The sequence below is a fragment of the Saccostrea cucullata genome, unplaced genomic scaffold, assembly GCF_032062105.1.
Source record: "Saccostrea cucullata isolate Sc308-1 unplaced genomic scaffold, CSIRO_AGI_Scuc_v1 ctg2375, whole genome shotgun sequence".
NCBI classification, from domain to species: domain Eukaryota; kingdom Metazoa; phylum Mollusca; class Bivalvia; order Ostreida; family Ostreidae; genus Saccostrea; species Saccostrea cuccullata.
The window spans coordinates 377,222-399,798 of NW_026931665.1; the positions used below are offsets into that span (position 1 = coordinate 377,222).

Genomic DNA, 22,577 nt, shown 5'->3' on the forward strand with positions numbered 1-22,577 from the left:
CGTCAAGGACCTTTTTTATTTTCTAACAAAGAGGAAATATTTTTTGCATAATCAAAACCTTAGATAAAAAGTTATGTATAACTGTGCCAGTTAATTTTGCAAGCTCAACTGAATTCAATAAAAATCCACCTGACGTAGAATGGAACATTATTTCTATTCAAGATAAAAGGCTGAATTTTCCCCCCTAAATTTTACATTATTTTTTTTAAAACAAAGAGTCCAATGAACAAAGTCTTCAAAGTCCAGTTACAGCGATATTAAAAGGTCTAATGTTATTTAATGAAAATTGATGGTTACATGTACATTTTGTTTTTACAGATAAAGATGCAAAACAAAACTGGAAAAAATCGATGGATTGGTGCAAAACATGGTCCCTGCCTACTTACTTATACGGAAATATATCATTGATCAACGCCTCCCTTGCATGCCGAGCATTGTTTAGAACAAGGAACGGCTCATCATGGCTTGGCATTGCAAAGGAAGTTTATATTGGATATGATAGAGGTAAACGGTTTATTTTTTTAAAACTACAACGCGGGGTAAATTATCAATTTAACGTGAAGCAGAGAGATAGCATTTCTTTATCCAAAAAGGACGAAGCTGACTTTATAAAAGCTCCTTCCAATATATAGGTAGTGTTTTGTCCATAAAAGAGGTCAAATATAACCGATAGCACTTTAAATCTTTCTTGTCAAAATGCTGAACGGGTCTGTATCTGTATATATATTACAGATACAGACCCGTTCAGCATTTTGGCAAGAAAGAAGTTAAAGATAAATGCATGTCGCATATATACGTTCCAATTATTTGTGGATACAGTGAATATGGAAATCTTTGATTAATAAAAGCATTTTTAAAGCAACCCCTTGAAAATCAGAAAAAAAAACATCATCATTGATTCTTCAGTCAGAGTTTAGTCATTGAATTGAGACAAAAACGTAGATAATATTTCATGCGAAGTTTGAACTTTATTTTTGATTCCGTCAATGAGTTTGAGACAATGTATTACAAATATTGTGCCTGAAAACGTTTTATGGTAAATTATCTTTTCCTGAAAGATTTCTTTCTAAGGTCATACTTTTCCACAATGTATATTAAGGAAATAACTGTCTAGTTGAATAACTTTGTTTTTTTTCATGATGTGATCAATCGAGTGGCTTGCGTGATAATTTGAATAAACGCCTTCATTAAATTATCACACAAGCCAATAGACTGATCATGGTCATGACATAAAAAAAAAACTGACGGTTATTCTGTATACATACATGCTCTTGATTCTGCCAAACCACGTGCTACAAGCCCCGCTTATGTCTCTATTTGTACTGCCCCGCACATGATTTTTTTTAATTGCGACTGTTATAAACCAATACATAGTATATGTAGAAATATAGTATATTAACTTTTTGTTGTTTTATCACGGACAAAGACATGCATATGGGAAATATAAATATATTTGAAATAGAGAACTCAATTACACTTAACATCATAGAAAGTAGTTTTCACAGACCCCACTTTAATACGCTTTCTGACCTAATATTTTTAAAATTTATGATCAATATATTATATTTTATTTGATATATTAAATTTGGTTTTTCAATTACCACTTCTGTGTTCTGCTGTCTGAATATATACAGTTATTAGTTGAACTCCTAATTAATAGTTAATTCTCCTTAAAATTAATTGTCCAGGTGTAGTTCTTGACCCCGAACACAGACGAACCTTCCTGCAATGTCAGAAATGTAACCACACTGGTTGTGTATTTGTCGATTGTTTCAACAAATTGAGTTATGTTCTCTGCCAAAAGGTACATGTTTATTGTTCATATGTTTGATACTGTAAAATCACATATTTTTCATAGCTAGGGTCAATTTTCATATTTTGTGGAAAAACTATTTGTTTCTTGGGAAATAAAAATGGAGAAAATTTAAGATATATACCTTTTAATAAGTTGTACATTGATGCATCTCTTTATACCTCGATATCAATGCCCCCTCCCCGCCCCTTGCAAAATATTGATTTCATACTAATAGATCATAAATTTTGATTCGCATTGTATATTTCCATTATCACAAAAGGTAACAAACAGGCGGAGGGGAAGCGGAATAAATTACTATATACCCTCCCGCTTTCCAAGCGGGGGGTATATAGAAAGGAGAAGCATAAAAATAAGAAAAGCAAAAAATAGAAAACTCGTTGTAATCTTTCTTTCACACAAAAAAGGCACAATTCAGTTGCAATTAATATGCACCATTTTGTTGGTAATTGTGTGATTTTGTAAAGAGACATGTATCCGAATGATACATATACCAGAATAATGCTTGATTTTAAGTGCCTCTAACCAAAGTTTTAATCTTATATTTTGCATGACAATAGCAATAAAGGACACCGTGGCTTTACTTTAGGGTGGGTCATAAAGAATGCTATAGAAAGTCTGACGGTACGAGATGTCTCTAAACGTATATATTTGGATCAGATTTCCTGACACGTATATTCTGTATAAGACTTCTTGACACATATTAGTACATTCTGATCTTTCTGTTTCTTACAGACCTCTATTGTTGAAGCCATCCCTGTTGATTATGCTACAAATGGAATTTCCGATCTCACCATTCCTGACGGTAAACACACTTGCACTTCATACCATCAGTTATGAATACCTTTGATATAATATCAAGATATACAAAACATATCTTTGTCGAACGTTCGTCTGATCTTAATTCTTAGAAAAATCACTCTGTAATACAAAAAACAAAAAAAAAAAAAACAAAAAAAAAACTTGCACGATAGAAAGTTTCTACAGCTTTTTCAATCAAATGTTTTAGAAAATATCTGATCAAGAAGCTTTTGGAATAAGGCAGAATAACTGAGGGTTCTCTCTCTGAAATAATTCTGATCAATGGCATGATTAACTGCAGTCCTTTTTAGCCTCTCAGAAATAACGTGCATGTATCACGTCTGTCTATGTAGAAACATCATACCGACCGCAATTTATGCGGTTGAATTCATTTAATACAAAGATATTCTTTGCATAGTTAAAAAACTAAAAATATTTCTTGTAAACATTTTTTAAGAAGTGTTAATCCTATCAATATTTTTTTCATCATGACATGAACTAAGGCAGTGTCAAATGTATTTGCGGAGGGAATCTATATTCAGTAAATAACTTTTATTCACTTTGAAATAAAGAAACAGCGTATGTACATGTATGTGGTTATGAACAAAACAGGATGTTAACTATGCATACAGATCATATATATACGGTGTATCAATTATTTATCTCCATAAAGATCATTTATATCATATCAATTCCAAAACGCCCAGTTTGGGATGTGTTTAATGAATTCTTTTTTTAATTTCAGATCCAGGAAACCTGATTACTATAATTGCTACAATTGTGTCGTTATTGGTATTCTTCGTTTTTGTTGGCTGTTTGGTAATGGTCATCACCATATTTATCCGGTAGGTATATCTTACCGTTATTTGCTTTAAAACTCGTTTTATCTTCTGCTTTTGGAAGCATTTTTAAAAATTAAATAAACTTTATTTTTTTCTCCGTTTTGTCTATTTTACAGCAAGAAGCAAACAGGAAATGAAGATAGAAATGAAGATAGAGAGAACAATATTCAAAAGCTAAACTTCAGTGAAAATTGTTATGCTAATTTGAAAGGCGCTCATGCAATGATGGAAAATTATTCTGAACAGAGACTTTCATCAAACGATTTTACCAAAGAAGAAAATCCTGAGCAAAATTTAGATAAACAATATAGGGAAACCTATGATGGCATCTATGATCATCTCGGGGATAAGGAAACTAAACAAAACAAGAACGACGATGTCTATGATCACGGCAATTTTGCTGCCGAATTAGAGGACGGGGTGTATGATATTAGTACTAGTGGTATATCACAAAATAAATCTCAAGATGAGGCTACTTATGATCATACTGGGTCTTACTCAGATTATGGACAGCATGGTGGACAAGTCGAGAAGATGGAGGATACTTACTCCAGGCTGCATATAAAGTCACGGAGCGGACACTAAGAAGATACAAATAAGTGTTATTTTTTCAGTTAAGAATGGACCTACGTCATTTGACGTCAGGGCATTAGCTTTTTTACTTGGACATTTTTGTGCAATTTAAGAAAGAAATAAACATAATTATCGTCCATATTTGATTAATAAATAGTAATAATTTTCTCTCGTTGATTGATAACCTAAAAGATCATTAGCAATCTCATATGGGAATTTTTTTCTCAAAAAATTAAAGCAGACATCGTCTAAGGGATCTAAAAATTGGGTATTATTTAAATGTCAATTTCAATTTTCAATCACAGATCTACGTTTATCAAGGTGCATTCAGAGTAGTATACGTATGGATTTTACTAATTCAAAGTAAATTATATTAGTAATTAAAGCGTGTTTTATTCTTGATAGAAAGCATCAAATACAATGGGCAAATTTTTTAATGCACTATTTGCTATTCTTATTTGTAAATTTTCTTGCGTATTCCGTTAATATGGTGTCTTAAATGTCGTTCTTTCCAATACAGTGGGATTGGCAATTTTCTTAGAGTCATTATAAGACTATGAAATTATTTTCTCGCTCGAAAAAGAATTTCCCGACTTGCATTGTGCATATGTCCTGTCCAGAGAGATGCATGATGCTGATGATTACCTATTGTCAACCTTGTGGTTGCAACAGAAGCAGCTTCCCAGTTAAAATAAACAATAATAAACAGCTGTTGACTATAATACATCACCTAGCAGTCATCTATTGGTACTCGGTGTCCATAGGAAGTCCATCGAACGTCCGTCCGATTTTCCAAATTTTAAGTAACAATCTCGAAACTGTCGTGTGGTGCTTGTCATCGATATTTGCATTTAATTTTTTTTTCATTTCAGAATTCTGTTGTTAAGTTCTAAATAATTCGTTTTAATCAATTTATATGCAAAAAAATAAAGATCATTTTCTAATTGCAAATGCAAAATCTGAAACTGAAAGACAAACTCAAAGATGAAATATTTATATCTATGTCAGTTTTATATATATCGAGGTGAGTTTGAAATAAAAAAAAATACCACAGGTTCTGACACATATGTTTCATATTTATATATTTTACTTAAATAAAGACGTTAATGGTAATCTAACAACCAAGCTTTATGACAAACTGTAACTTTCAATTGTCAACTTCCCTAGCGTATGTAGTGATATACCTTCGTCACTTGCATACGGGGTTTATATCTCTCAGATGATTCGACACACAGGAGCAGGCTTCCCGTATGAACAATTTTTAAAACGAGGTAAGTTACAAATTGACAAACAAGTTGCTGAAAGAAGAATATCGGCAGTCTCGTTTAAAGTCATTATTATAAGCTCTAGGTCGATCCACTGACCTTGTCAGCAAATATAATTTACTATTAAAGTCAAGATCTAGTAAATGAAAGCTGCTAAGAAATTTATCAAATTTAAGAAATAAATTCCTTTATTGATGCTTTATAACTTTAGCTCGTTCAAATAATATGTTTTGGGACAAAATTTGAAGGTCAAGAAGATGAATAAGAATAATATTTTAAACTGTAATTTCCAATAAAAATTTAGGTAAACTAGTCATGAATATGGGACTTATTTCCATATCAGGTAAAAAAAAAATGTATACAGATTGCCTTATATCTTTCAAAAAACGGTAGCTTGTATGTCCTTGGCCTCTTCTTTAAAGCAATATGAGCTGCATGTTTGACATCGGAAAAAAATGTTGCAAATTTATAATTAACCATTTCAATGACAGAAAAATAGAACATTTATAAACTTCTGTTGTTCATATTTGCTATGAAATGACTTTTTATACGCTTTGATTGAAGCAAAATTAAATTATTGTCGTCCTGTAGAATAATGAATTTTTATATAATACTGTATATTCGGCTGTACAAAAATATTTCTTCTTGTTTTATTGATCATAAGGGTTTAGATTAAATACAGATTAATCATAATAACACATTTTACCAGTAAAATAATATTCTCAAAAATGCAGCACATATTGCTTTAAAATTATGTCAGATTTGACATAGATTTCGAGACTACTTTTCATATGATTTTAAACTGAATTCCATTAAAATACTTAATTTCTTAATAATTCTAAAGCCGTAAAGTATGGGAAAGAAAGAAAATTGAAATATGAAATGGCTTATAAAAAGAGTCTAACGTCATTTAATACATTTTGGTCTTTAATCAAATGACTACGTTTTACATACATGTACAATTTGTAACATTATTTGCGTACTAAAATGTCGATGGATATAGCTTTCAATCACGACAAGGAGCATATGGTGGGAGTGACCTTTCAGGGGATGCTCAATCCTCCATTAATCACATCTAGTGTTTTAAAGGTCTGTGTTTGCTCTGCTCCTGTATTAAGTTTGAATACTGTTCGTTGTCTCTATTTATTTAATTGTAATGATCATCAATCCATTTGAAACTATTTATTTAAATGGTTTTTAATAATATATGCGTTGTTATTTCTATTATGCTTAATAACATACTAAAATGTCAAGAGAATTCCATTATTTAATATATTTTTGTATATAAGAGAATGGTTGGTGTAACCTTTAAAATATGTGGATTAACAGAATATATTTTGACAGGTAATCACATTTTCTAGACATTGAATCAAAGAGTTATGAAAAAGCTGCTTCTGTATTGGGTTTGTTTTATTTAAAATATAACAATAGAAAACCATATTCTATATATTTAATTACACAGATCATTAATAAAAAGGGATTTAAACTATTTATTTAAATGAATTTGAGTGCTGTGAAATTTTATTGCTATAAAACCTTTTTAAAATATGAGCACATAAGATCAATCCATTTTTATTAGATAATTGTTTTTACTTACAAAGAATCTTTCAAATATACATAAATAAATTTATTGTTCAAATATTATAATTTTTATAAGTGTAATTATTAAGTTTGAAAACAACATTGAATCAAAAGAAAAATGTTATGAATAAATTAGAGAGGGAGTGATAAAACCTGACAGACCATTTGATTTTTATTCAAAAATATAACAAAAGACACAATTTCATACAATTCATCTCTAAATCGCTTTTCAAAAAAATCGAAAGCACGTTACAAATTATAAGTTTTGGATTTGGTTTGATGGAATTTTTGCAATTTTTTATTGATTCCCGAGAGAGGAAACTATTTTCTATAGGAAGTTAAATGACTTTTAAAATGTGAAAATAATTCACTCAGGATGGTACCGATACTGAAAATGCATGGCCCAGCTCATACACTGTGCGGAGATTAACAAACCTGGATTTTGATATACAATATATTAAACTTAATCTAGTTACCTTTTAATAAGCCACTCCTAAAAACAAAACGAAACTAAAAAAAATCGTTTAAAAGCACATGTGTTAAATAATGATATCCTTTAAACATGCATTAAGCTAATTCGTCCTTGTGTATCTCTTACAATTTGCATTAAAAACTTCCGGCTCACAAATTCATTCCTGCGTGAAACACATACCTTAACATAGGAACAACAACAAGGATGTTATTTTCATTTTTTTAAGGAAGGATATGATTATACCCAAATAGAAAATCGTATCTCTGTAAGAGAAAAGGAAAACTGTAAGTAAATTTACCTTCTTATAAAACGAGAAATAAAAGAAAAACAATTGATGGATTGATTCAGCTTTTTTTTAAAATATTTTCGACAAAATACAGATCAATTGCATGATATGAATTTTTTTGAATAAGCATGTATTTACATGTAAGTACATAATCCAATGCTGATATGTAAGACTATCCCTAAAAAACCATTCATATTAAAATAAAATGCAACTTGCGTTACTTTCAAACGTTGTATACATTGAAATTGAAATCTATCTAGTATACAGATTTCTGTGTTAATAGTTTCAAGAAACTTAAATCTTGAATGATACTATCAAGCAAATCTATTTTAGGGATCTAATAACAATGTCATGAATTTGAATTAATTTAAACATATTTTATGACAAAGAGTCAAAAAGATTAGCCATGAATTCAAAAACTTAGTCCTGTTCTTACCGGTAATTCAGTCATAGTTCGTCATGGTTCTTGGACTTGGGTTGTTACTGTAATTGGGCTTGTAACCATAAGGGAATTTTATAAATAATTTTTGAAGATATAAGAATTTAAACTGTACATGTATTATCTCCTTTATAATCGAGTTCGTTATTCCACTGTCAAACATATTATGACATCTGCGTTCTCCCTACAGTCTAACCTATCTAAATCGACATGCATACTTCAGGTTCTTTTTATCAATTTATCAATGTTTTCATATGTTTACATTGCAGATATATATGGAGAGTTATTTCAAAAAACAATAGTAAATAAAATGGGCTACAAACACATACATGCAGATACTTACATGTACATGTAGGATTCCTTAGATACCCATTAACACAGTATATATTGTTGCATAAATTCTGTTCCAACATGCTGATAAGTTCAGTTTGAAGGACAACAAGTAAGGGAATTTCTATATTACGAGGGCCGTTCAAAAATTACGCGGACTGTGCAATTATTTACTCTTACAGACGTCATATAGTTATAAAATTTCACAAAAATATGTATCTTAAAGATTCCAATAAATTTTGGGCAGAATTTCTGTATTTTAAAAAAATTCTACTAAAATTATCGATATGTTGATATCGTTGATGGAGAGGTACGGCGCACGACAAAAAAAATGAAGCAAAAGCATGCGGATTCAAAAAATTAACTCATAGATTTTCTAAAATTCTCGATATTTTTCAACAATTTTCTGAAATGTACCTTTAAATTGTTCTATTATTATGTATTTAGATTTCGGACGTAATATTTGAAGTACTAGCAGAAATATAGTGATTTTTCTCTGATGCAATTTCTGTGAAAACGACTGTGAAAATGACGTCTCCTGAATTGACGGCGCACCACACTTTAGTTAAAATATGTGTAATGCTCGAGATATCGGCAACATAGATCCAAAATATGCATAATAAAACATGAAGTAAAGTAGGCTACTCGTGACATTCGCCCCAAAAAAGCAAATTGAAATTTTAGACAGACCTCTGTAAAAAGGCTATACGGGAGGACGGAAAGAAGATTATAGACGAAAAGATAACTTTATCCGGAGTGTAAACAACGTGATTGAGAGTCACAAATATCACACTATATCTCATAAGTAGTTTTTGGTTTTAGAACAAAAAAAAGAATATTCTTTACTTGTTTAATAGTTTTTAAGCTTGACAAGAAATGGTGTTTTGATGTTGAGTAGATAAGGTAACTCAAACTATACAGGAACTCAAGGGAAAATGTTGAGAAAATGAAAGCTCAATCACATATTTTTTATAATGCTTGTGACGTCGAAGATTTTGCTGCGCCGTGACTTAATGGTATGTCCTGAAAAATCACTTAAAATTAATACCAATTTACAACATTTTGATATGAAATTTTGAAGACCATATAAGTAAAGATTCTTTTATATTATTTGTGAAATTTTTCCCGATTATGTCGTCAAATATTTCTTCTGTGCAACAAGTCCGCGTAATTTTTGAACGGTCCTCGTAAATATGGACTATAAAGGATAAGTCCACTGACAAAATGTTTTAAATATAAATTAAATACATTGTACATGTAACAGGGAAAATGATTTCTTTCTTAAAAGTCAGGATTCAGAACAATTGTTAAAATTAAATTATCAATGATGTTGTTTGCATTAGTATATGTTTCAGGTTACCGATTTGCAGATATCATGCGTGCTTTATACGTTTTCGTCATATGGTTTGCTTTACAGTACAATAGAGGTGATATTTAATTTTTTTTATTTATTCAAATATTTCACATCTGGTCGCTGTTTTACGGAAATAAACATAAACCGACTCAAATTACTTACTTTAACTTTTATAATTATCAAATTTAGCTATATTCTGAGTTTTCTACCAAATATATTTACACAGTTATCAAGCGATTTGATGTGTTGGCATTTAAAGAAAACTTTTGTTAAAATAAATGACTGAATAAACATCAACAAGGCATTGTGTTGATTATATCATAAAATATTCAAGAATTATTATAATTTCAGTGTCGAAAAATAAAGTAATATCTGATAGCTTTTTACATCATTTAATGATAGGCATTTTCATTCATTAATTGAAATATTGTTGATGCAGAAAATGTGATGTGTCAAGTCCAAAGATACACATGGTTTGATGCGCAGGAAATATGCAGAATGAACAACAGCGTACTTATCAAAAAAGCAATGCACAATTCATCAGAATCTTTCTGGATTGGACATTATCGACGGAAGTCGACCTGGATAAAAATTACAGGTATGCTTGGAAATAATAAGATATATCATAATATATCGTATATATACACAGAGAGAAAAAAGTAATAGAGACAAGGGTGCTTACATGTGTATGTGTGTGTGGGGGGGGGGGGGTATCTTAGTTCTCATTCACAAATTAACTGAGTTTCTGCGTTAAAAAAATATATAATGTTTTGTCTATAGTTAAAGCTTGACAGAGGTTTTTTTTTTAAATACACACAGATTCAGATTTGTTGCATTAAAAAGTATGGCGAGTGTTTCAAGTACGATAACGAATACATACTCACGGCAAAACATCAAATTTTCTCATTTATTCAAACACTCATTAATCAGCCCTTATACCATAGGTATCAATTTATTTTTACACTTTTGAATTATTACCTTATCAGCTGTTAATTTGATATTCATTCGGGATTAAAATCGGAAAGTGTCAAAGAAAAGTATGATAGGATATGGTTGAAATCAATGGTTAGGATTATGGACGTAGGATTTGCGATAGAATATAGATAGGGATTCGACTTTATTTAGGAATGCAGCACTCTACTTGATACATGTACATGAAAAGTAGTCAGGTCGTGTTTGTGGAAAAACTATATTATATAATTTAAGGATGCTATCCAGAGAAGATACTTCAGACGTTCTCAGTGAGTTATGATATGCAACAAATACCCTCTGCAGGATTTTGTCAAGAAATATGCTTGTCTTTCAACAAAACCGTTTTTGCAATAAAGGTAATTTTATTTCAAAGCATTACATTTTTCTAAAAATGCTTTGTTTTTCAGTACCATACATTCTGTTAATATGTACATCATTTGGAAGGCAATTTTCTTTTTATGAATGATATATATTTGTGGCGGTCAGCCGGGTTCGATCGCCGGTGGCCAGATAGCTCAGTTGGTGGAGCACCTGACCGGAGTTTCAGGGGGCCCGGGTTCGAATCCCGGTCTGGTCCGCTGCATTTTCTCCTCTCCCGTTACATTTGGTGCCGTGCCATGCCCTGGAACTGACAGGTGAAAGGCCTGCCAGGGATGAGCCTGGGTTGGGGTCTTTAGAAGGCCAAAGACCTTTAAGGAGGGAGGAATGTGGCGGTCAGCCGGGTTCGATCGCCGGTGGCCAGATAGCTCAGTTGGTAGAGCACCTGACCGGAGTTTCAAGGGGCCCGGGTTCGAATCCCGGTCTGGTCCGCTGCATTTTCTCCTCTCCCGTTACATATTTAAAAATAAGTTCATTTTTCTTTTCAACAACTATAATAGTTTCTCCCTTTAGATTTTTTTTTTTCATTTTCATACTGCAGAGCTTATAGATACATTTTCAGTTCTTGGCCATTCATTTTTACCTAGAAAGCAGTAGGCTTTCAATATTTAGATGAATATTTATATCGAACGATATAGCTCCTAGTCATAAACCTGAGACGAATTCACTTTTGATCTCAGTCTCACAAAAGGGTTTAATATTGGATTAAAAGTAAACACTTCTCAGTTTTACAGCTCCCAGAGTCTTGCTTAAACTTTCTTCCAATAACTGTAAAAGTCCAAATTTTCAATAACAGGGGTTACGTCATTCATACATGTGGAATCTTTTTAGATTTCCGTACTAGCTCGTCCCCTTTTTGTTTCATTGAAGTGTTTGAAAGCCAGGCTCCCTTATGGGACGGTCGTGTGTCTATGCCTACAGGAATCCAATCTTCTTTCATTTCACGAATTTCGGCAATAATCTAGAGATTATAAATATATTAAAAACAAAACTTACAAAAACATTTTTATTATGGACAGTGACCTTAAAAAATTCTATGAAGCTACAAATATATCTTAGCTTTTACCTCATTGATGGGTCGTCCGCGTGGCGCAGTGGTTAGAGCGTCTGCTCTAGAGTCGCGAAGTAAGGAGTCAATCCTTACGTCGCGGGTTCGAATCCCACTTTGGGACGTAGAGACCGGTCCTTCGGATGAGACCTTATAAACTGAGGTCCTGTGTCGAAATAGGTGCTGGCACGAAAAAGATCCCTCCCTGCTCAATGGTCCTGAGTGCCGAGTATAGGACTAAATTTGTAGCTCTCCACCGGGAAGTGGTGGCGTCTCAATATGAGTGAAAAATTCTCGACAGGGACGTAAAACAATAAACAATCAATCAATCATACCTCTGCAGTCATTGATGGTACCTAAATATGATTGTTGATTCGAAAGTAATGTCACAGCTCTACAAAACTTCGAATATTTTCAACGAACTTTTTCTATATACAATTTTTGTTTCTCTTTTGACTTTTGCATTTAAAATTTCATTCAGATATATTGAAATACAGTACTATATTGAATATTCAGATGAACAAAATCTTAGATTTCGTTTATCGCCACATGGTTATCTAGAAAAGAACGATGTCTATATCACATTTTTTTTTTGTTGGATACTTATTTCTTATTTGGTGATGCGTAGAATTTCTGCCAAAAAAAATGAATCAGTAAAAAATAATGATTTTAAAATAAGTACAAAGAACAAATTTGAATAATTTAACACTATAACTTAAAAAAAAGTTGGTTCATAACAAATTGGGTGGTAAAGATAAAAGAGCACCTGAAAAGTAAAAAAAAATAAGGGGATGAAATGAAAAAGAAATATCAAAAGAAACATGAGATCAAAGTCGCCTCTGTCATGTTTGCATTTAATATTATATGCATTACTTGTCATTTTATCACAATATACTTCTACTCTATCAATCGGAGGTTGTTTTTTTTAATTCTAAACATATATTCATTTTTAAATAATCTATGTTAATCTCTTTAAAGGCTATATCAGATTTCCTTAATAGTTTAAGGGCTTTAAATAGAATTTCATACATGTAACTGTTATTTTTACCCTCATGTGATTGGAATATTTATCTAGGGATCAGAATGCAAATGTTTACACAATCCTCCTAGTGTGAATGAAGAATTGCCATCAGATACATGTAATGTTACATGTAATATCAGAGCTGATGCCCATTATATTGGCGAATGTGGTGGACAAATGGCTTATTCAGTGTTTCAGTCAGGTAATGATCTAATGGAAATCTTAACATACAAAAGACGTATTAAATTTTTTAACTAGCTTAATTGATACAATTCCCCACGATAAATTAAATTTAAGGGTTTTTGACATTATAGACAATGCTTTTTCATTGATTATTTGTAAAATCATTTATCTAACAAATTATTCCGAGGGCTCTAAAGTACCTCGAAGTTGATATTTACATGTAGAACATGTTTGCGTACTGATTTACAATATCTTTGTATTTGTGAAGAACAAGTCTTCCAATAATATATCAGAATTTTCATGTAAACCTATTTCATTTTTTTAATTAGCGAATTCATATGAAGCTTCTGATTCTTCGTAAAAAATTAACATGAAATTGGTGAAAGAACTTGCTTTGGCCTGAAACTCGACATTCATATATGTCCATTACTTCCATCTATATTTCCACTCGATATATCTTTATGATCAACGTGATGACTTCATTTTTTTTCTATTGTCAAATTCCCGTATAGTGTAGCAGTATGACTTTATGATCTGCATAAAGAGTTTAATATGTCTCCAACTTGATTCCATAACAGGAGAATGCACTATATGCGATGCATTTCTAAATAAGAAACGATTGACAAACAAGTTGATGAAACAAGGATATCAACAATCTCGTTAGAAATCAACATTTTAAAAGTCAAGAGTCGATACAATGACCTTGTGATTAGGTCCTATCATTCAGTCCAATGTTGACTGACGTTTTGTACATAATAAATTGTAGACCATCAGTTTCACATTGCCTTGTCTATATAAGTTTGTCCGATCATGACATGGAGCACAGGGCGAGTGTGACCGGTCGGAAAGGAATGCTAACTCCTTTATTGCCTCTGATTCCACATCTGATGATTTTAGAGGTCTTCATTTGCTCTGTTTCCGGTTTGTAATGTTTCAGAAATGGACTTTTAAGCTTGAATACTATACAATTATTGCTGGTTTTTGAGGTCAATACAATGATTTAGCCATCTGAGGAGTACAATATTCACCGAGCCCGAAGGGCGAGGTGAATATTGTACTTCGAAGATGGCTAAATCATTGTATTGACCGAAAAAACAGCAATAATTGTTTTATTATATGATTCACTGATAAAATGATACAGCTCATTACTTGTTTGCATTTTATTAAGTCCTAGCCAAATACAAGAGTGAAGCAGAATTAAAATGTGAATAAACCTTACCAGTCGTATCAATTTGAAATGTTTTTTAAAATTAATTTAAGTTGCCACGAATGAAATATATAATGTCAGTCTTTTTTTTTATAGGATAGATTTTGTATTATCAGGGAAAACAGACTGCCAAAAAGTAAAACAAAATTGTTGTTCAGTAAAAGTGTTGGAGGAGGGTCCCTGCATCCCCTCTTACCACCCTCACCCTAAAATATATATTAACTTATGTTTTGTTCACATGAAAAAAAAAAAAATCATAGTCTTTTAAATAGCTTTCTAAAACAATTTGTATCAATTTGGAATTTCCCAATCTATTTTTAGATCAATGTAGTGGAAATAAATCCTTGTATTGACCTGGAACGTCACGTGCAGGTCAATACAACGTAATATTTTTCTAACATAGTTGGATCTGAGCCAATCAGAGAAATGGAAATTATTCAATCATATAATAATGTTCGTTATCCATTCCTACCTCTAATATTCCATTAAATAAATTATATTAGTATACAGGAAAATGTCTTTTTTGCGATTTAGATCAATTATCAATTATCAATTGTAGTCATCGTTTCATGAAAACAAAAGAAAAGTCGATATGATATGTCATTCATCACTGAACAGCTTATAGAAATCAAAATAAAATACATCATTATATATTTGGCACCTGATCCCATCTCTGATGTTTCGGAGGTCCGTGTTTGCTCAGCTTCTAATTTGTACTGTTTTATGGACTTTGATATTGAATACTGTTCGTTATCTCCTTATCCTTATTTTAGATATGAAAAACAATAAATATTCAACAAATGGATCATTTTGTATTGGTATTCACTGCACAGCATTTCCAAAATTTTACTTTGAAAGTAACTGTAATCAAAGCTTCAAATCATTATGCCAAAGATGTGGTATGTTTTTATTACAGTTGAATCTTCATTTAATTCTATGAAAATTATAAGCTGATGAAACCTTTCAATAAATACTATCTCACATTTTATTTCAAACATAATATTAAAATGATATCTATGTCGTTATTATGCTAGTACAATATATTTTACGAAATAAAATGTCATCATATACACATTAATTCTATTTCAGATATTCCAGAGAAACGTCCCTTTGAAACATGGTCAGGTGCAATGAAATATTGTAAATCTGCAAATCCGTCCTCATACTTATTTTCCGATGTATTCTTGAACGATATCAACAAAACCTGTATTTCAGTCAATAGTGTATTTACTCAACCTTCTTGGCTTGGAGTGGCTGCTGAATTGTACAGCGGGATTGATTATGGTATGATAGTATTTCACCTTCTCACATATTTACCTATAATTATTTGAAAATGCAATTTCAATCACACGTGGGACACATACATGTACATGCATTCTTGGTTTTTGCAAAATTTCACGAAAAATCTGTATTTTATCGTGTCTTTTTCTGGTAAAACTTGTATCTATTTATATACTAACTATATCGGATATTTACTTATGATATCTACATAAATAATTATAATGGTATAGTACATGTATGAAGGCGATATTTAAGAAATGTTTTTAAGTTTAGTGTGAGTTATTGGTGTGTAAATCACACAGACTTTTCAGGTAGGCATACTTCATGAAGCATGGTAGCGCTTCATGCCAAATATGCCTTCCTGGAAGTCTTGAGTGATTTACACACCAATAAATCACACTAAACTTAAAAACATTCCTTATATTTACATTTTACATTTTTAAAAGCACCGTAAATATACTGAATGTTTCGCTGCTCTACATCGTTTAGCCTCATTGTGACGTCACGTTAGCGTACGTTTCTCCGTGTATGCATTGTAATTCTACGCGTGAGTATAAACTAAAAATGGTTTTCAAACCAATTTCAATGTTGGTTTACACTGTACGAGAAAACACAGTAAATGTAAATATGAATGCATGAACTACATGTACATGTATCAAATGCTGTATAAAAATATCTTTATGGATACCTGATATGGCGGTGCTCTCTTTGACACAAATGAAAACGCAGTGTTGCAATTGAATGATCATTTCTTAATAAATAAATAAATGACAAAGCAAGCAAAATATGTCAACACATAGTATAATTGACAATACCAATACAATTAAACACATTGCGTAATAGGAACAAACGCATATAACAAAAAACATCAAAGAATCTTAATTTCACAATATCATTCAATGAGGTACGCAAAAATGTTCAATAAACAGAATGCGTATTTCAGACCTAAACAGTGTCAAAGATGGGGAAAAAATATATAATATATGTATTATGTATGTGAATACTCACTTGGATGTGTCAAATCAGGGTTACTTTTAATAAAAAGTATCGCATTGAGCAAAAATTGGCATTGAGATTTCTTTAAAGAAATTTTAGCAAAATATATACATTCTATATATGTGTGCATTACTATATATGTACGTAATCAACGGTTTTAATTATTGTCACAGGGAATGAAATAAAAGAAGAAGAAAAAGAATATTATAATGAGTGTATGAAATGCGATACAAATGAATGCAAATATACATTCTGTTCTGAAAAATTAGTGGAAAAGGTATATTGTATGAAGGTATGTAAAAGCGTCCAATTCATTATTTTGAAAAAGGGTAAACCCTAGATACCTAAATGCCAATATGATATCTTTTTTGTAGAGGTTTTTTTTTTGTTATTGATCATGAATTAAGTGTTCATAAAAATTAAATTTAGGTAAAAGCAATTTGGAAAAAAAAATGTTTTTGGTTGTCCCCGAGACACTGATATATAGACTTTAACATGTAAGGCAAATTCACCAGTGCACGAGACCTGGTACAAAAGAGGAAAGTGAAAGGTCTTTTTCTTTAGTTCGATAAAATACAAAATCCATCATTTCTCTTATCCAGTTCAAAATCTTATTATAAAAATCTAGAAACCGTACATTAAAGTTTCTTTACCCTATTCCTTCACGGGTAGAAAAATTTCAGAAAGTTGTTTATTGTGCTTAATTAAAATCTAATTATCTTTGAACTCAGACTTTAAACAAAATTGCTCTGATAAACGTCTGTAGTTTTCTGTTACATAGAAACCCAAGGAGTAAAAAAGATTAAATGCTTTTAACCCATGAAAAAACAAGAACAATTAGAATTTTTAAAAATATAAAAGAAAACAACCGTTTTTAATTAAATTATACAAAAAGAGCGTTTAGGGAAGGGTTCTTCTCTGGTTTTGGACTAGATAAAATATTCAAAGTACATTTGCTTGATACATGTATATGTCTTATATATATATATATATATATATATATATATATATATATATATATATATATATATATATATATATATATATATATATATATATATATATAGTTGTTGGAAATTTGAAAGACCCTATTTTACTTTCCTCATCATAATTGTACAAGTTTGAATAGAAATGGAAAACTGCGTACGAAAACTAGCAGGGACTATATTTTTGGTATATTGGAGGCGTATGAAAATATCTTCTTGTCTGCCTCTCAAAATTATACAATGAATTAAGTTATATTTTTTACACAATGTACGCTTTTATAAGCAACCATCCCGAGTACAGATTTGAGAAAAAAATCCGTTAAAAGTATTTTTCTTTTCTCTTACTAAACTATCATAACTTTTTGCTTTTGTATCATTTTGGGAAGCACATAAAAAAATAATATATCCTTAAATTTTAAGATAAGCATAGAAAATTCGGATTAGCAAATATCCATTTTAGTTTAATTATTATGTCAATTCCGTAATATCATTTTATAGGCCCTTTATGGTAGTATCTTTTTATGCGACAAAAAAAGAAGAAAATATCAGAATATAAGCTGAATATGATCAGAATATAAGTTGTATTTGAGGGTTATTGTAATTGTCTTTCTCTCTCTCTCTCTCTCTCTCTCTCTCTCTCTCTCTCTCTCTCTCTCTTTCTCTCCCTCTCTCTCTCTCTGCCACTCAATATACTAATATGAATATAAATTTTACTTTTAAAGAATGATAATCCTGCGGAGAATTTCACTGAAAATGGCCTTTATTCGGAATTTCAAAATGCCAAAAATCTGACCTGTAAACCTAAAGGAGAAAACAAACCTTCTTTACCAGGTAATCTTCTTACTGCTGCGCCTCAAAGGGCTAGTTTACTTACAACTGATTCAATGTTTAAAAAAAAAATGACATGCTTATTTTTTTCAGAAGAGAGCAATGTGTTCAAAATAGTTATCCCTGTAGTTGTTGTAATTTCCTGTCTTATTGGAGGATGTTGTATAGTTTTCCTGAAATTACGGTAAGGCTCGATTGTGTTTTTTTTCCATTATACCCCCTGCTTGAAAAGCGGGAGGATATATAGTAATCGGTATGTCCGTCCGTCCGTCTAGATGTCCTTCCGTCTGTCCGTCGGTCCGTCCCTCCGTCTGTTACGCTTTGGGTATCCATCTTTTATCCGCAACTCCTCTTATACCACTGAAGGAAATTTGATGAAACTTACACAGAATCTTTATTACATATTGCGATTGTGCATCTATTTTACTTTTTGACCCGGCACATATTTTATGTTTCACTCAGCAAAACATGGCACTGCCATTATATTCATATGGGAGGCGGGGGTATCATTAATTGAGCTCATTGCTCACAGTACCTCTTTTTTCTATTCCAAATTGTTTATCTGTGTTTGTTAGTAAGTGTATGCCATTCTGTATCTTTATTTTAGGGGGTGGGGCATTTTAAATGAATTTTTTGATTAACTATAAATCATTACAATTGTTTGATTTTATCCTTCACAGCACGGATTGCTTGTTTCTGTTTGGAAGATTTTCATTATTCGTGTAATAAATGAAAAGTAAAATAAAATAGAGGTATTGTGAGCAATGAACTCACTAAATGATAACCCCCCCCCTTCGCCTCACATATGGTTATTATGGCAAAGTTCATGTTTTGCTGTGGCCGGAAAACCCAAAATATGTGTGGGATTGAAAAGTAAAATAGGAGGTGCACAATGACAATATGTAATAAAGATTCTGTGAAAGTTTCATTAAATCTCCCTCAGTGGTATAAGAGGATTTGCGGATAAGAGATCGGTACCCCAAAGCGTAACAAACAGATGGGCGGACGTACAGACAGACGGGCGTACGGACGGACGGACATACCGATTACTATATACCGTCCTGCTTTTTAAGCGGCGGGTATAAAGACGGAATAGATTTGTGATAAGGTATCTTTAAGAGCAAGAAAATGATGGATTAGACGCAGGCTTCATCAAGGAGGACAAAATTGAATATTTTATCTAACCCCCAATAGAAAAGAAAAGCGGGAGGGTATATAGTAATCGGTATGTCCGTCCGTCTGTTACTCTTTGGGTTACCCATCTGACAGGCTGCGCCTCGGTTGACAATGGTTTTCTTGGGGTGAAAATTTTCAATGTTACACTCAACTACATGAAAACATATCTGGAGCGTTTTCACTGAAATACAGACAAATAGATTTTTTTTATGAAGTTCTGATTATTCAGATGATATTTGAGTATGTAAAAAGAAACTTATCTGAAGTGTCTGTTTCATAGGATACATTCCTTAACCCCCCTCCCTTTGTGTACCCATCAGTGTATACCTATTTCTTATTTCGGCAAATGGATGTTCTATAAGGAAATATGCCTAATTTTCATTTAATTTTCTCTTAGAGAAAGAACACAGAAACAGTCAGCTAAAACAACAAACACTAGAAATTGTGAGGAAAGGGGTAAGCATCCAGAATCTAATAAAGATGTTACTGAAGATCACGACTACTTTACTCTTGAATCTCAGGAAAAATGCACAAAAATATCAAATTATCCAAATGTCGATTTCACACGTCAATCTAAAGACAATAATTATGATCACCTTCGAGGCACATTTGCTGGGACCGAAGTGGCAAACAGAGAGAACGATTACGATACAGTTAGCAAAACTACAAAACTAGAATGTCACTTTACCTGGAATACCGAAGAAAACTATGATCATCTAAGAGAGAGGATAGTCAACAATGAAGACAATATAAATTCTGGTTATAGTCACGTCTCACCTCATACTAGCGAACAATCTGATTATGATGTAGCTTCTAAAATTAATAATACTGAAATAAGCAGTATATACAGTCACCTGAAGACAAATCAATGACATCAAGGAGTTAGTTCACCCGCAACTTTAACTTTCAATGCTGAGCACTTGTCGAAGAAACAATTATTATCATTTTATGTTTACGTTGTATGTTAGACGCAGCGACGCGAAGGAGAATACTTTCTTTATTAGTAACAACTATACGAAATCATTTTAGATATAATACCTTTAATAATTTAAGAAAACTGCTTTTATTTATATTGGTATGTCCTAAATCAGTAATGTGCAATACATGTAGTAAATATGAGGCATTCTTAAGACAATGGACACTTAAAGAAATTAAATTATCATGAAAATACATTGGGATTGTTAAGTTCTTTCTTTGTCTTGCGAAAGGTACAGAAAGTCACAAAAATGTGAAATTTTTTGAGTTCACGTATCATTAGTCATTTTTAGTGCTTGAATTAAATTCACTTCTTGGCCTCGTATCTATTGTGGAGGCCAACTGGAGTTTTACTGTGTTAAAAATACAATGGCTGAGAAACTCCTTAATTTCATATCATATGTACCATACATTGATCTCATGTACATGCTAAGTTAAGGGAACATGTTCAATTTATTATATATGATGAGTAATGCTATATTGCATATTATTTGTAAGAAACACGAAATTCCACCATATTGTTTCCGGAGGGGGATCATTATAGAGTACTACAAAATATGAATGATGCAAAACTTAAGTTTTATACCAGAAATTAATAATCAAAAGGAGAAAACGTAAGGTTCTTATGATTTAAATTTCAAAAGCTTATTTGTTTTTAAAACAAAAATTCTCTTCTATGATATTTTTATGACCCCTTCTTTAAACACGTTAAAAGCTTCAGTTTATCAATTTTACGGTATCGATCTACATGTACCTATCAGTGGAAAAAAAAAGTTTTTAAAATTAGTAATATATATTTCTGAAATTAATTTTTAATTCCGAAATTTCTCAATTTTGTTTTTTAATGTAAAAGATGCTGCTTTAAAACGATAAATACGCTTCATTTAACTTTACTCCGATGACTAAAAATTCTACTGATAAGAACGAAAAACCACATATTGCACATTGTTCACCTACGATTTTTGTGTTAAATTTCAGTTTCAAATACTAGGTCCATGATCTTTTTTTTCATGCTGGTGGCTCCTGCATATTACTTGGGAAACACCTCAATTTTTCACACTATTACCAATTTTTTCTTCGCTTACAAAATATAAAAAAAACTCTTTAAATAATTAATTATTATAGCAAATTATTATAGCAATGGAACAGCGTTTTACATAGAAAGAAATGATTAAAGTTTGGGCCATAAACATGATAATAATTACAGTCCGAATTAATATTGAGATGAAACTTTGTTATTTTATCCATGTAGACAAATTTTTGCTTTATAAATAAAATTTTGTTTCTGATTTATGAAACCTAAGTAAAAGTCATCCATAACTATCGGCCCCTTTAAATAAATTTGATGGTCACATTTAAACGTTGACATTTCAATTTTGTAAAATGATACATCAGGAAAAAAAATTAAAAAATGATTTTGTTTACACATGTTAAATTAAAATTATAAAAGGAAATATTTCTGAAAATAGGAAGAGGGCTGTTAGATTCCCCTGTTAATAAGGGAGCAGCAGTTTATAAGAAGGTAATATTATTCTTTTTTTTAATAAAAGCCTTCTTGTGTCCATTGGAGGGCTGATAGACATTTTGAGTTACTTTACCCGTCGTATGTGTCTGTCTTACCGTCTGGCACTCCCTACATAAACCTTGAACATGGCCATTAACGTACTTTTCAAAAAGATAGTGCATCCTGATATACAGCAGATATTTGATATTTAAGAGGAATGATGACATGTGCGTTCCTTGCACAGTTTGTCCAGAACATTATTTTGA

At 31.5% G+C, this 22,577-nt stretch overlaps 2 protein-coding genes across 2 annotated transcripts; both read left to right on the forward strand.

Moving 5' to 3' along the window:
• The first annotated feature begins 216 nt into the window (after window positions 1-216).
• LOC134233253 (uncharacterized) lies at window positions 217-4,363 on the forward strand. The gene is made up of 5 exons (XM_062715236.1): window positions 217-504; window positions 1,689-1,804; window positions 2,549-2,618; window positions 3,360-3,459; window positions 3,573-4,363. Exons 1-5 carry the CDS (start codon window positions 351-353, stop codon window positions 4,039-4,041), a joined length of 909 nt encoding a protein of 302 aa, XP_062571220.1. The 5' UTR covers window positions 217-350; the 3' UTR covers window positions 4,042-4,363.
• A 3,220-nt stretch (window positions 4,364-7,583) lies between these two features.
• On the forward strand, window positions 7,584-20,994 carry LOC134233254 (uncharacterized). Its single transcript, XM_062715237.1, has 11 exons — window positions 7,584-7,631; window positions 9,758-9,829; window positions 10,196-10,354; window positions 10,963-11,084; window positions 13,230-13,377; window positions 15,339-15,464; window positions 15,655-15,849; window positions 17,016-17,134; window positions 18,551-18,659; window positions 18,750-18,840; window positions 20,230-20,994. The coding sequence occupies exons 2-11, from the start codon at window positions 9,778-9,780 to the stop codon at window positions 20,702-20,704; spliced, it is 1,596 nt and encodes a 531-aa protein (XP_062571221.1). The 5' UTR covers window positions 7,584-7,631; window positions 9,758-9,777; the 3' UTR covers window positions 20,705-20,994.
• The last annotated feature ends 1,583 nt before the right edge of the window (window positions 20,995-22,577 follow it).